Below are 15,223 nucleotides of genomic sequence, written 5' to 3'. Positions count from 1 at the left end.
TAAAAAGAATGACTTACTGACAGTAAAACCGTACTTGATGATGGCAATAAAAAAAATCCGTCTCACATGTCTAACCAACCCAAAGAACAAGGTCTTAAACAAAACCACTTCAAACATTATTTAACTGTGGCCTTTTATATTTTTTTCCAAGGGTGGGGAGGAAGATTTGTAGCACAAACATGAAGTCATCTTACATTTTATTTGTTTGTGTATTGTGCACAACAATCTACAACATGCTGTTTACAAACAAAGTAAGTATTCTGACTACAAACTGATTATGACACACACAATTCATATAAATTGTACCGACAGGTGAATTTGTATTTGTCAACAACCAGTAAAAAGACAGTTTTATTTTAGAACTTTAACCCATACACGCTTCCAAATACATGGTTCTCAAAACGAATGAACATTACGAACCACATAAACTGCCTTATATTCAAGTTATTAGTTCTTTAAGATTATATTACATGTATTTGAAATCATTTATTTTGAACATTAATGTCTTTCATTAAACTTTTATACGAAATTCTGGGGGTAACAGTTTTGATTTTATGAATTTTCAGTCATTTGTTTTATCAGCATTTCAAAAACATGTCAATATATGTATATAAAGTCATCAACATACATTTTTCAGATGAGATTCTTTCAAGAATCAATCAAATAAAAACAAAATAGTGACATAACAAGAGGTATATTTAAATGTAAAATAGAATGCAGTGCCTTTTTATATAAAACATAGAGACAGTTGAAAAACATAAATATCACTTCCAAAGACAAAATAACTCAGTAAGTCCTTTCCATGTCTTTTATTTAGCTAACAAGATGTATAACTACTCCATACCATGTATAGTATAACACAATAAACAAAGTATTTTTCCTAAAAAATATTAATAAATAATGATAGCTCAATATCATTCCAGAACACAGAAATTCCAAAAACTAAATTACATTTTTCTTAGATTCTGATTGTCATATAATGAACACGAACTACAAATTATGCCGACTATTTAAAACTTCTAATCTTGAACGTAGTTATCTATAATTGATATTGAATGCTGTATTTCTCTTATAAAAACTTATGGCGATAAATCAAATAAATCTACACAAGTCATTAACAGTAATATTCCATACAGCACAACACAACAATTAGTACACTTATACAGCTGCCAATAGATAATTAACAACACATACTTTGGCATGTGGTGAAAAAGTATTCACTCAAAAATTCTTTTGAGATTCAATTGAACACCTTTTTAGTAATGACACAATAAAGGCAAATGGGTCCAATACATATTTTATTATAAACAGAAAAAATAGTATATATAGCTAAAGCCTTACAAAAAGTTCAATTTAACGTAAAGCAATCTGATACTATCTCAAAGAAAAACAAAAATAAATAACTCCATATACTTAAATAATTCTGTTCAGATTTCAAAAAAACTTAAATCCAAAGAAAGACTATTCCTCTTTACTATGGTGGCCATTAAAACACTAACATACATAATATGAAAACAAAATAATACCAAACAAAACTAAAACAATAAACTCTGAATACAACAAAATCCTGTACCATAACAATTTTTAACAAAATGTAAATGCAATATGGCAGTTCCCTGCAGATCTCTGATTATATTTCATTAAATTAAAACACTTACTTGGAACTTTAAATAAGGTTTAATAAACAGGTTTCGTTACTTGGAATTCAATATACAACAAAGTTTTTTAAAAAACCTACTAAAAAATACAGAAGTTATTGTGATATGTATGCTAAGAAATGCTAGTTGTTAATAGTCAACTAAATAACTTGTTACCAAAATATTTGTCTTTTATAGGAAATAGACGTAAAAAAGCTTGAATCACAGGATACCAAAATATCCAACCTTTAATTAAAAGCTAAATACACTGGAAGAAAGACATGATTATGACATAGGAATTTCGTGAGCAGCGGCATAGCGTCCATAGACAAAGTGGAAGAGCTGCCTCTCAATGTCCACCAGCAGGGTGCTGGCCCCTAATCTGAAGAGTTCCGGTTGGGTCCACTCATCCCCTAGCTCTTCCTTCATAAGGGACAGCCAGGTGCATGCATCCTTGGCAGATCTGATACCACCTGCAGGCTTAAATCCCACCTTCAAGAAAACGGGTAATGTGCATTTCAAAATTTATGAGATTCTTTCTGTGACGGAAGATGATTTATGTGAAGAAACAAAAAGTGTCGTAGCGCTCATACCTAATTTATCTACTAGACATATGTGGGCCAACTTTGAATTAAGGTGGCCACTTACCAAACTTACACGCATAACAGGGTGGGAATAAAGGCCAGATTGTTGAGGCAATAAGTATACAAACCACTGTTCAAGCTGGATAATGTATTTTTTTCTTGCATTTTGATGCAAAAATGTCTGGGTGAGGGTTTTAAATAAACTGAAACCTTATGGTCTCAGGAGTATACAAAAAAAATCAACTCTTTGAATTTTTTTCTTCAAATTAAAGGGAAATAACTCTATTGTTTGTACTTAAATCAGGAACATTTTTAAATCTTTTGACAATTGTCCCTTAAACACAGGCCGTTTAAGTTTGGTCAAGATTTGATGAAATATAATGCTTATATGTTGCACATAGCATCTTTGGAAGTTTTTGTCTTGTAAGAAAGAGTAATAACTCCAGTGTCATTCAAAAATTGTGTAAGTTTGTGAAAACAAAATGTATGAAAAGTTAGGTTTCTTATGCATGTTTCCTATTATTGTCACCATAGGGAAAACTCACTGCATATGACTGAGGAGGGGTCACCCATACCAATTGCTAAACTACATACAAACACATTTTAACACATTTGAACTTGTGCATGACTGTGTGATATTGCATATGAATATACCTTGTAGCCTGTGCGTTCAAAGTATTCTCTGATAGCTCGTACCATCACCAGGCCTACCATCAAGGTGGCATTCACGCCTTCTTTGCCAGTGGATGTTTTAATGAAGTCCGCTCCTGCAATTCATAATAAGAATGAGCAACATGGGCCTGCATCAATCAGAGGTTTCAGAGGAACAGGTTGAAATAATGACAAAAAAGGTGGCAGCAATCTTTGTAGCCATCTTGGATTTATATTTTTTACTTCTTTCTCTGTTGATTAAGGTCTGGCTGGCATAATATTGCAGAACTTCATACCATCACTAGGTAGGGCACTTCTAGAATCAATAGCAACTTTCTATGAAATATCCTCAAACAAGAAGCATTAAAAATGAAACAAGCCTTCCCAAATTTACGATATAAATTAAAATAATTGTGTCATAAGCTATATCTGCATGAAAGCGACTCATGCACACAATTTTCAGCAAAAAATACCAACTTCCAAACTCCAGTTATTTAGACAAAACAATTCACAGCAAACAGTGTTTTTGATCCAACCTATCCAAATACAATCCTGCTCCGTTAGATCAAGCTACATCAAAAGTTTCTTAAACATTGGTCTATCCAAACTAAAGTTTCGAGTAAAATCCACCTGTTTTCTTTTTAAAGTAACAGTAACCTTTACCTAAATTTGACTGGCTACAAATGAAATCCCAAGCAAGGTCGAAATGTAACAAAACTACACGATTTCAGTGAAATACCTCAATCCAAACTCAAATTATTGAGTCAATAACTGTTTTTTTCTATTTTGAGTAAGTGACTTTGAACTTGATGTGACATGCCTAAAATACATTCCCAAGCTTATAGGTCTGCATAAAAGCTTGCTAAGTCCCGAATTTACAAAAGATTCTTTAATTCAAATTAGAAAACTACTATTTGACATCACCCTACATGACGCGTGACCACCTTGCCCAATCTCATAATCATGATTTTCCACTTTGTCATCTGAAGCTGTTTATAAAATGTTACCAACATATGAATTTAAGTCACAATATCCGCAAAGTGTCTGCAAGAAAATTTGAACTGTTATATCTTCAGTATTCAAACAGCATTTTTTTGCATTAAAACACAGAACAACTCTGAATATTTTAATAGAAATTAGTATTGGAATATATATAAAAGTATTCAACAACCAATCTAAGATATAACTAACCACTCATCCAAGTTCTCTGGTTCACCAATTCACACTTGACACACAGCATTTCAAAACCCCTTTGGTATTTTTTTAGCATAAGAATACCTAAACATGTTTAACAGGACCAAAGGGAGACAAAAGCAAATTATGTAAACAGTTAAACATAAACAAAGTGAGACAACTGTGTCCATACCAGCCATCATGCACACGAGGGAGGCCTTGTAGACATTGACCAGGGTACCCAGCTCTCCAGTGGCTAGGATGGTCTTCATGTGGGCGTCGCTGCATGCCTCCTTCATCATACGTACCTCCTCATAGATTCCTGAATTAGAAATATACAGTATGAAGGGTATTTGTTTTATGCTTCAGTCATGACAAACATCTTTATTTGTTTAACCATTCTGTTTTATTCTTACTGCTTAATATACACAAATTAGTTAGGTCTTGAAATGACTTTTGGTGATAAAAAAATCAAAATGTTCAGCTTGTCGTATCTTAAGGTTAAGGTAACGTTAAAATACATTTAAGACTGTGGCTATTGCCTTAAAAAAGAAAATAGGAATGTTTACTTAATAATGTGTGGTTGATGTTTTGCATTCGTATCATATTTCTCATTTACCAAATGTATTATTACAAGATATAAAAAAGAACAAATTTTGAAAGAAGGTCACCCAAGGATAAGTGCAGTTTCATGAAATAATTTTCATTAAAATATTCGTCTCCAATTCCAACCTTTCCAGTCTCCAGTGAGAGCCAGTTGCCGATTGATGACGATGTCGATCTCCCGGGCCCCATCTGCTACTGCCATCCTGATCTCCTCCAGGCGTGTCTTTAGTGGGGTCTGACCACACGGGAAACCAGTGGCAACTAGAGGGCAAGTCAATTAGTTTCTGTTTGAATTGGCTATTTAAGTGTGTATATCAAATAAAAACATACATTTTATTCATTATCCAGTTCAACAAATAGTTAATAAAATTATTAAGAATAAATTGGTACAAAGTATTCCCCCAAAATTAAATGATTATAAATAGTACCAGTTACAATGTTTTAAAAGTAACTTATATTTATTTATCACATGCTATACCCTGTTTCCCATGTAATACAACCATTACATGTTTTTTTTAATTACACATGTGTAATACAACATTTTTAAGCGTTTTCATTGGCTTTGTTTTCGTTTATTGACCAATGGCATTTTGTTATTTTGCTGAAATGACGTTGCAACGTAAAATGACATCACAAAATGTAAACAACATTCGGGATTTATCATTATGTTTGCGTAAATAGTTATTTAATTTGCTCATTTAAAAGCATGTGATAACAAGGGACAAAATTGTCACAAAACCAGGTTTTCATTGTGAAAAAAAAATCTGATAAAGGGAGAAAACTCAAACTGAACTTTTGAAATGACCAAAAAAAATTAACCCCCTTTGTAATCTTTTTTTTTTTTTTTAAATCTATTTTTAGTCGTGGCGACCTTGACATTGGAGATATTGACGTGATTCTTTCGTGGGACACACTGTCCCATGATGGTGAACAAATGTGCCAAATGATTTTAAAATCTCACAATGAATGACATAGTTATGGCCAGGACAAGCTCATTTATGGCCATGTTTGACCTTTGAACTCAAAGTGTGACCTTGACCTTGGAGATATCGACGTAATTATTTCGCGCGACACACCGTCCAATGATGGTGAACAAATGTGCCAAATGATTTTAAAATCTGACGATGAACGACATAGTTATGGCTCGGACAAGCTCATTTATGGCCATTTTTGACCTTTGAACTCAAAGTGTGACCTTGACCTTGGAGATATCGACGTAATTATTTCGCGCGACACACCGTCCAATGATGGTGAACAAATGTGCCAAATGATTTTAAAATCTGACAATGAACGACATAGTTATGGCCCGGACAAGCTTATTCCGCCAGCCCGCCAGCCCGCCAGCCAGCCCGCCAGCCAGCCAGCCCGCCCGCATTCGCCAATCTAATAACCAGTTTTTTCCTTCGGAAAACCCGGTTAAAAAAGATCTGACACTCGTTGTTATATCATACCATATTTTATTAAACTCGTCCAGGAAATTCGTTAGTAAGCTCGCCAAAGGCTCGCTTACTAACAAAATTCCTGAACTTGTTTAACAAAATACGGTATGATATGACAACTCGTGCCAGATCCTATATTTATACACCCATGCCAGCTATAGCCATTAAAAAGTTTGCAGAATAAGATTAATTTCTACCTGAAGCCACAGGTATGTGTGAACCACCAGCTGCTTTCAGGGAATTAATAGCGTCTGCCACACGATTTGGATATACACATACTGCTCCAACAGTCAAACCTGGTCAATACAATTAATCGTAATAAGTTCTTAATATTGTTTACATTGCATGAACAATATTTGCAATGAGTCACCTTTACATAGAGTTCAAGTTTGTTAGATTATTTGGCTGTTACACACCATGAAACTGGACAATTTTTGTCCAGGTATAAGTGGGCAAAATAATGTTATTGTCTGACAGTTGATTTAGACAAATCAGACATGTTTCACATAGAATGTCTACACCCTTTTTCATTAAATTGTTATAGCGTAGTAAGCAAGTCATTAAATGATAATTGCAATTAAATGCTCAATAACATACATTGTACTCATATAATGCATCATATATAATCAAGGAAGTCATACATACCTTACATAAAATTTCCAAAAATAATTAAATGGCAAGCTGTAATCAAATGTATAGTTTTAAACTACAAACAATCATAACAGTTTATACTAAAATTTATCAATATATGAATCTTTAGTTTTCATACCAACATCATCCATTTCCAAGGCCTTTAGAAGGTCTGGCCTCACTGGTGATTTTGCCTTAAAGCACAATCTGTTCACGTTTGAGAGGGTATCATCCCCAGCCAGTGTGGTCAGGTCAATACAGGCTACAGCTCGCAACTCCCATGCAGCCTGAGGGTTACATACCAGCAGAGGATATGATGAATTCATGCACACGGGTAACTTATTGCATACAATCCAGAGACTAAAATATTTCTTTTGTAAACATTTCTTTGTAATAAAATATTCTCAACTTACGTGCCTTTTCCAGATTGTACAAGCACCTTTTACCGAGGTGCTTGAATTTTTATATCCCATGTCTTGTGTTGCACTTACAACCATGGCCAGAACATTATTTTATCAATTAATCAAGTATGTTTACTGCAGCTGAATGACAGTTCTTACTGTGGACCTTAAATCAAGATGGCCTATGCGAAACTTAGGAAACCTGTACAATTACCAAAGCAAGTGTACCAATCATCATTTAGCATTTTGTTCTAAACATGAAATTGTTTTTCAATTATAATTGTTTCAAAAAGTAACGTATTAACACACAAATAACTTTTAATGAAAATTACTGTACATTAATGGTAATTTATACAATAAGATTTACATGAAAATCGCTTTGTTATTTTAAGGTATATACACTTACAAATTTGATGAATCTATTTTACCATTATGTAAACATATAGTCATTTATTAAACTAAACTAAACAAGAGATGTGTTTGTCAGAAACACAATGCCCCCGATTGCGCCGCTTTAAAATAAAATTTCAATACATCATTTGGCAGGTTTAGAAATTATCTCCCTTTTAAAGCTTATTACTTCCCTTGGATTGTATTTTTTACTTTTGACCTTGAAGGATGATCTTGATCTTTCAACATCCAAAATGTGCAGCTACATGAGAGACACATGCATGCCAAATATCAAGTTGCTATTTTCAATATTGCAAAAGTTATCGTAAAACTTTAACCAAGGTTAAAGTTTTGGGACAGAATGACAGACAGACAGGCCAAAAACAATATGCCCCTGATCATTCCGGGGGTATAAAATCAAATCAACAATACTACATCTACACACAAACAGCATGCATATGGAAATCCTGTGCGCCAGAAAATATAAAGATCTGTCACCTTAGTCAAATTAAAACAGAAAAAATGCATATGGTGGGTTATCTCTGTCTGTTTAAAAGAACATGTTCCTTATGCCATGACATTTTATTACGTCATACAATGGAAGGAAGAGAAGTTCCCATCCTTAACCCCCTGCCACAAACAAAATCCCGGACGAGGCACAGAACTGGTTTCTACTAACCATTTTCCCACTTTAAACTACATACAGTTACCGACAAATAACACTGTTTTATGTTGTTTATTAAGTTTAAAGGAGTAAACAATGCTTTATCTCACAATTGCTAGGATAAAGCTGTTGCACAGGAAACAATTATGTCATTTTTTTTACTTTCATTTTATACCTTGATGTTAATAAACTTTTTTTTAGCAATTTAAGTCCTTTATTGTTTGTTTTAAAGATATTATATAAATTTGTTTGACACAAAAACAAAAACCACTTGCCAAAGATTGTAGTTCAGGTTTTCGAACCTTGCTTAATGAAACTATATATACTCAAAACAAACCCAGAAGTCTGTATATAACCAATAACTTTCATTTAAACAAGCATAACTGTTGCCTATAATGCAAAGTGAATTAAAATGTAGGCTATGGGTGCCAAGCATGCAATCTCACCTGCCATTGTTTCTTAACTGTTCTTCTGGTGCCCAGAACCTCTGCCCGTCGCTTGGTTGCAGAAAGGTTGACATACACATTCTGTATCCAGGCTTCATCTGCAACAGCAATATTATCATTCAAACTCCAGTAAGTTTTCAAATTGTTGGTATTAATTATAACTGCTGGTGTTTACATCTGTAAATGGTACTGACATTACATTAACATTTATTTATAATGTATTACTATAGTCATATTGTGGCTGTAAATGAAAGGAAAATGAACATTTTCCAGGAGTGGTATAGTTTGAATTTGTATTTTTTCAGTATTGCTATTTCGGCGGTATTTGATAGCGCCTCTAAATGCTGTAAACAAGTTGTAATGCATGACCAAACTTCCAGTAAGATAACAGGATTATCTGTGATCATTACATAAATTTTGGTAACTTGATATTGTTATGCATTAAAAGTTTTTCACTCAATTTCACAATATTTTCATTAAATTTTTTACTGTTTCACCTAAGTTTCACTTAGTTTACACTTCATCAACTCGCACTTTCCCCTTCCCGTAGTCACATTGGTATGCAAATTTAACTTCCATCAATCGTTACTAAACAAATGTTAAATTGCCAAGCAGGAGAAGCACACTTACGAGCAGAGCAGTGTTTTATAATAGCATTTACTAATGCAAAATGCAAACTTTTTGGCAGATACTATAAACAAACTGTGACACACAGCCTGTGGACGTACTAACGGCCAGAATACCAATATGGCGTCATGCAACTGCGTTAAACACAATATTAACAGCTAAATACGCTATATTTAAATAGTATTAAGATAGATATAAGGAGGAAATAAGTTTATTTCACAAAGGAGTCCTTTATTAATAAAGTTAGCATTTATTTCAGCTTTTATTTTTATGTGAAGGTTAAGTACACAAAGAATACAAATGCAGGGCTCGAATTTAGAAAAAAATTCTACTTTCAAAACATTGCGAGAAGCTTTAATACCAACTCGCAAAATCTCGCAAATTTTGCTGGACACATAATTAAATTTCTTTTTTTTACTCAACAGTTAACTTTGCTTTATCTTTCATATTGTTATTTCCGTCTGTGGGCAAAAATAAACTAGTTATTTTTCTCTTTGACGCCCAGGGCTTCCGCTGTCGTTCGCCAAATTCGCTGTTGGCGAAAATTTCGCAAATTCGGCGAATAAAATTCTCGTTTCGCGAAAATGCTCGGCGAAACGTTTTTAAAATTCGGCGAATAAAATTCTCGGTTGGCGAAAATGCTCGGCGAAACGTTTTTTGCCTGTCAAGTACTATCCCAGATAGTAAACTCTTTAAACTGTTGACTGTGGGTCAATACATCATCGTGTTATTAACCAGAAAATTTGATACGCAGTCTGCAGCAACACCGGTCAGAACCGGTCATCGAAACAAAGGAAACTTGCTGGTGCATTGTGTACTGGCAGTGACGTCACCATCTATGTATAGAACGCTTGCTGGTGTGAAAACAAAAGGTGTTATCGAACAGTATGTCAATACCACGGGCCTGGAAAAAGCATTTAACAAAAAACTGTTTCTTCACAAAAACACATGAAATCTTGTTTCAACAGGAATTTGAGAGCGTTTCTGTTTAATAGTTTCATTATTATAATATTTTGGGAAAGGTAAAGTTTGATTAAGAAACCAACAATTTCGGAAATAAAAAGTATACCATTCACTCGTAGTAATATATTTCGGATATGTTAAAAATTCGGACATTTAAAGATACCGACATTTATGTGTTGGTTTGTTGTTGATAGTTTGTAAAACTATGTTTTATCATATTTCAGGCAACTAGAATGGATGGTAGCAACTATCTGGGCCTTTCTGTCAAGAAATATGCGTTAAAAACATTCATTTATTTGAGCCTAGAAATCATCCACCACTTACAGAAAATGTTTTAACATCAGAAGCTGTCAAAGCTGATGTATATCATATCCAAATGACCAAATATAACTGTTTAACAATATGAAGTGAGAGGCTTTGAAAATAAAGCATCTTCAGTCTTGATCAACTGTTATGTTTTGCAAATATTGAAATATGTGCTCAAGAATGAATATCTTTAATATAATGAAAATGTGCTTATTTTGTAAACAATGTGAACTGAACATGTGCTTATGATGTATGAATAAACTGATATTATGTTATGTAGAATAAAAGTATGGTTATTACATTGATGTATGTATATCTAGATGTATGCATATCTATAAATGTTTTTTTTATAAACTGATATTCTGATATGTAATATATTTTAAAAGGATGATTATAGTAATAAATATATTTAAGCTTCATATTGTAGTTATTTGTGTTCTTACACCCCTAGACTTTCACGAGGCGGTCCCAAATGCTTGGCTTAAACTTTGGCTACAGTTTCTAAAATTTGGCTACAATAAAATCCAATTGGCTAAAATGTTGGCTAAAGAAATTTTTGAGCCAGGGGAAGCCCTGGCTTCAAGTTCAATGAACACATGTGAATTAGTTGACTGTTTCACGTTCTTTGTATCAATACCATCCACGTATCTGTACTATATGTATACCAGTCTACATACAAGGTGCGCCCTTCCCCATACGGGTATTCAGACGTTCTATGACCTACGGTTTAGCGTTCAGGACGTCGAGCGCATTTAGCAATACTACTCGATTATTTTCACTATTTCTTTACTCGCAAAAAATTACTAGTGGCTTAAAACTTAACTCGCAATCAGTGTTTTTCACTCGCATTTTGTGAGTGAGCTAGTATTAATTTCGAGCCTGAAATGACCAGTATACATTACATTTTCAAAAGTTAGAGTTTATGAAAAATATATTTTACTGAATAATTTTCAATTTTAAAATAAAAATTTGAAGGAATAATAGAAAAAAATGTATTTTCTCATTGATTCATAAAAATGATAATTGTTTGCAAAAACTCTGAATCATTTGGTTATTTATCAGTTAAAACATTGGGCAACTGAATGTGAACTATTAAGTTTAACAATCATCAACAATGCATTTTGATATACATAAATTTTACAAAATTCTGGACCATGTATATTCTTGATAGGTAGCAGTAGCTTGGTAATTGAACTTAAATATAAAAAAATACATGAGAATAAACCCCCTCCTGCAGTCCTGACATTTAACAATATGACTAAATCTGAAAAATGAATGTAACACCCACAGATAAGTTGTAATTTCAACAAATATCTAAAGTTTTGTTCTGTACATGCAAAGCCCTGAATAATTATCTATTCAAGTTTTGCAACTCTTCAAACCAAAGTCACGAAACCTAATCCAGATAATCGCTCTAATCTCCAAGGACTATTGACATTTTAATGACATTTGAAAGGGAAATTGGAGCAAGTTTGTGGCACCATTCCAACAATAGTAAAAAATCACTATTAATAATATTGTTAGTGCATTAATTACAAATATGTACACAGTTCTCATTTATACTCATTACCTAACATGTCATGAACAAACGAAGGTACAAACACTAAATAAATCTTACCAAACTCAACACCAGGATTTCCAGCTGCCATCTTTAAAGGGAGGCTACTCTGACAAATAAAAGGTTATGAACAATTATAGGTCACACTATACTAAATAGTGTTGTACCGGTGCCCGGTCTACAAAATGCGCACATACCTCGTGATTGGGAACCAGCGACAAATCGGTATAGTGCATGCTGGGCAGCACGAGATAGTACGGTCTCTTGTGCACGGGTGATTGATGCGAGTGGACGTCTTTTCCCAAGTTGAGTATTGCTTGGAGTAATTGTGAGCCTGAGTGAGTAATTGTGAGCCTGAGTATAGGTTATATTGTATTATATTGTATTTTATGTGTGTTCAACACGTATTTACCTGGAAGGCCATTCCTAGAAGATATAAGTGAGTCTGTGTATGTGAGTCTGTGAGTTGCCTGTGATTGTGTCAATGACACGCATTTCCCTGGAAGTGTATCCCAGAAGTATATGTGTATGTAAGCCGTTGACTGTGTGTTTAAGTACGTATTTGCCTGGAGGTGTATTCCCAGAAGTACATGTATAGTGCCATTTTGTGACGTGCAGCCGACGAGTATAGCCGACGAGTTCCCTCGAAGACGACGAGGACGATTGGTGCCATCCTGACGAGCATTCCAGTTGATGCCCATGTGAGTAGTTTAGTATCTTGTCGTTGCTAGTAATTGCTGTAGTTGTTGTGAAAGAACCCCAAAGAGCTAACCGTAAAAACACTACAATGGCGCCCAACGTGGGGCCAAAGTGAAAATTGTGTTTAACGGTTAGGCTAGTTGCAAAATCAATCGGCATCGCATACTTTATTTTCAATCGACGGATCAAATTTAATTTGAAGTGTATAGAAACTGTTCGTTTTATAAAACGTGATTTTTGTTTTTAACTTGTTGAACTCAGTGTTCGTCTATTTTAAGAAGTGTGTAACAAACAGACGGCATCGTAGTTTTTGTTTCCATTGTTGGCATTCGCCGGCCATGTTATCAGTTGGTGAAATATTTCTTAAAAAACGTGATTCTCCAATGCTGTTTGTTACAGTTTAATTGCTTGTGTAATCAACGGATGGCCACGTGTTTTTTTATTTGGCAATTTTCCCGTGATTAGTTGGCGCGTATTCTGTGCGCAGCAGTTCATGAAGCAATTCTTTTTATAGCAGTGTTATTGCGAATGTAAACTGGGTCCCGGGAAATTAGTGTTTAACGTCAAGTTAAAGCGACGTGTTTCTTACTTTCAGTTTTTATTGATTATTGATAGCAACAACAGTGATAGCGATTTTGTTAATTGGTTATTGTTGGGCAATTAAATTTTAATTGCCTACCAGTAGATACAAAAGTTTTTATTTCAGAATTTCTCGGCCCATTTATTTTAGGTTGTTTATTAATTTAACTTTTTCATATTTACTTGTAAAGTTCTAAATTAACAATGGATATGGGAAGTGGATATACCCCACCATTTTTACTGGTAGCCCCAAGAAAAATTCGAGTGAACTACGACACTCCCACTAGATTATGCAATATTCTGGGTGTGGGCAGACAACTGGCACAGGCCATTGTTTTGATACGGGAAAATACGGGAAATTTGTTACCACATACTTTAGAGGCAATTATAGGGCGGCCGCTGACCTTTGGTGACATGACCGAGTTGGATTTTAGTACTAACCCCGCATTATTTAGAGAAGCCCTGGGGTATGTGGATGGGGCGGAACATGTTGGGGAGGGTGGAATGGGGCGGTCAATCGCAAATAGGCCCATGGACCCACACGAAAGGTGGATAGATATGTCTGTGCTCGAGAAGGAGTCGGTAAGTCAGGATCACGAGAGGGCCCAACTCGAAGCCCAAATTTCGGCTCTTGAGGCGGACGTAGCTCAATGGGACGATTTTCTTCCCCAGATTGCAAAGCCTTTGCTCCCAAAGCGTCTGTTGTTACAGCCGGACAATATGATGACAAGCATACCGAAACCGTTTAATGTCGCATCAAGCGTCCCCGCCCCGCCCCCTTTGTTAGGTTTGCCCCAGAGTAGGGACAATGGGCCTACGGGATCCCATCGTGCCTCAAAGGGCCCTCTTGCCCCGAATGGTCTACCTGTCCCAATTCCATCTACCATCACTATTCCCATACCCAGCAATGCACCGGTTTTCAATAATTTGCCCGGACCAAGCAACCCTCCTGGCCCAAGTATTCCCCCGACACAGAAAGATCGGGATGTTCTGACAAAATTGCCTAAGAGCCTGCTATATGATGGGCAGAGCAATTGGTTTGTTTTTCAGAGCAAGTTTGAGCGCTACGCAAGGGTGCAAGATTGGTCTGACGCAGAATGCGCCGATTGCCTTGGTTGGTGTTTGACAGGAAAGGCGGTCGAATTCTATGCGTTGCTTACCGAAGGGAGAGGGACGGTACCTTACGCAGAGCTAATGCAGCGACTGCAGGAGCGTTTTGGCGCCAGGGAGCTTACCGCCACCGCGCAGGGCCGTTTCCACGTTGTCCATCAGGAAGTAAGCGAGTCCCTAAACAATTGGTCAGATCGGGCGCTGAAGCTGGCAACAGCGGCGTTTCGTGATCTGCCCTATGCATACGCCGCTGAACAGGCAGTGACGAAGTTTTGTCACGGTTTGATTGACGAGGAGGCCGGCAAGCATGTTAGTCTGCAGTTACCAACATCTATGGGAGATGCGATGAACATGCTGAAGATATATTGCCATGTTCAGTCGGCTTGCGCCGCGGCTCCGAGGTATACCCAGGAGACTGAGCAAGAAGAGTCAATGTGGGTTCACGAGGTGAAGAAAGCACCCACTGCGGATGAGGTCAGTGTGTCGGCGGTCGACAAATTGACCCAGGTGGTCGAGAAGTTGCTGGATGCTGTGGAGAGATTGTCAAACTCTTTTGGAAGTTCGGCCGTTGATCCCTTTGTCCGACAACCGGGTAAGCCGTTTCGAAATAAAAAAGGCTATGCCGAATACCCTGTGGAGTGCCCCTACCCAGGGAAGGTCCGGAACCGGTGGTACAACGACCAACGCCAGGTTATGTATCCTGCGGGAGCGGGTGGCGGAGGTTTACGTGGGCATCGGAACCAAAATTCAAAAGTCCGCC

General features: G+C 35.9%; 1 protein-coding gene across 1 annotated transcript; it reads right to left on the bottom strand.

Annotated features, from left to right (window-relative positions):
- Positions 1-185: 185 nt before the first annotated feature.
- On the bottom strand, positions 186-12,228 carry LOC127851247 (deoxyribose-phosphate aldolase-like). The gene is made up of 8 exons (XM_052384870.1): positions 12,136-12,228; positions 8,622-8,719; positions 6,860-7,007; positions 6,288-6,386; positions 4,778-4,912; positions 4,239-4,367; positions 2,876-2,988; positions 186-2,129 (listed from the first exon to the last, which is right to left on the bottom strand). The coding sequence occupies exons 1-8, from the start codon at positions 12,164-12,166 to the stop codon at positions 1,923-1,925; spliced, it is 960 nt and encodes a 319-aa protein (XP_052240830.1). The 5' UTR covers positions 12,167-12,228; the 3' UTR covers positions 186-1,922.
- Positions 12,229-15,223: the final 2,995 nt, after the last annotated feature.

This window comes from Dreissena polymorpha, chromosome 11 (genome assembly GCF_020536995.1).
Source record: "Dreissena polymorpha isolate Duluth1 chromosome 11, UMN_Dpol_1.0, whole genome shotgun sequence".
NCBI lineage: Eukaryota > Metazoa > Mollusca > Bivalvia > Myida > Dreissenidae > Dreissena > Dreissena polymorpha.
This window is presented reverse-complemented; position numbering and strand designations above follow the sequence as displayed.

What these genes read in the sequence shown, in the direction of transcription:
- LOC127851247 (XM_052384870.1), bottom strand. Translation starts at nt 12,166, where the DNA reads ATGGCAGCTGGAAATCCTGGTGTTGAGTTTG. An exon ending in CAGTTAAGAAACAATGGCAG is followed by an intron (nt 7,008 to 8,621) that starts GTGAGATTGCAT and finishes TGTAACCCTCAG; the next exon opens with GCTGCATGGGAGTTGCGAGC. An exon ending in TCTCACTGGAGACTGGAAAG is followed by an intron (nt 4,368 to 4,777) that starts GTTGGAATTGGA and finishes TTTCTAATTCAG; the next exon opens with GAATCTATGAGGAGGTACGT.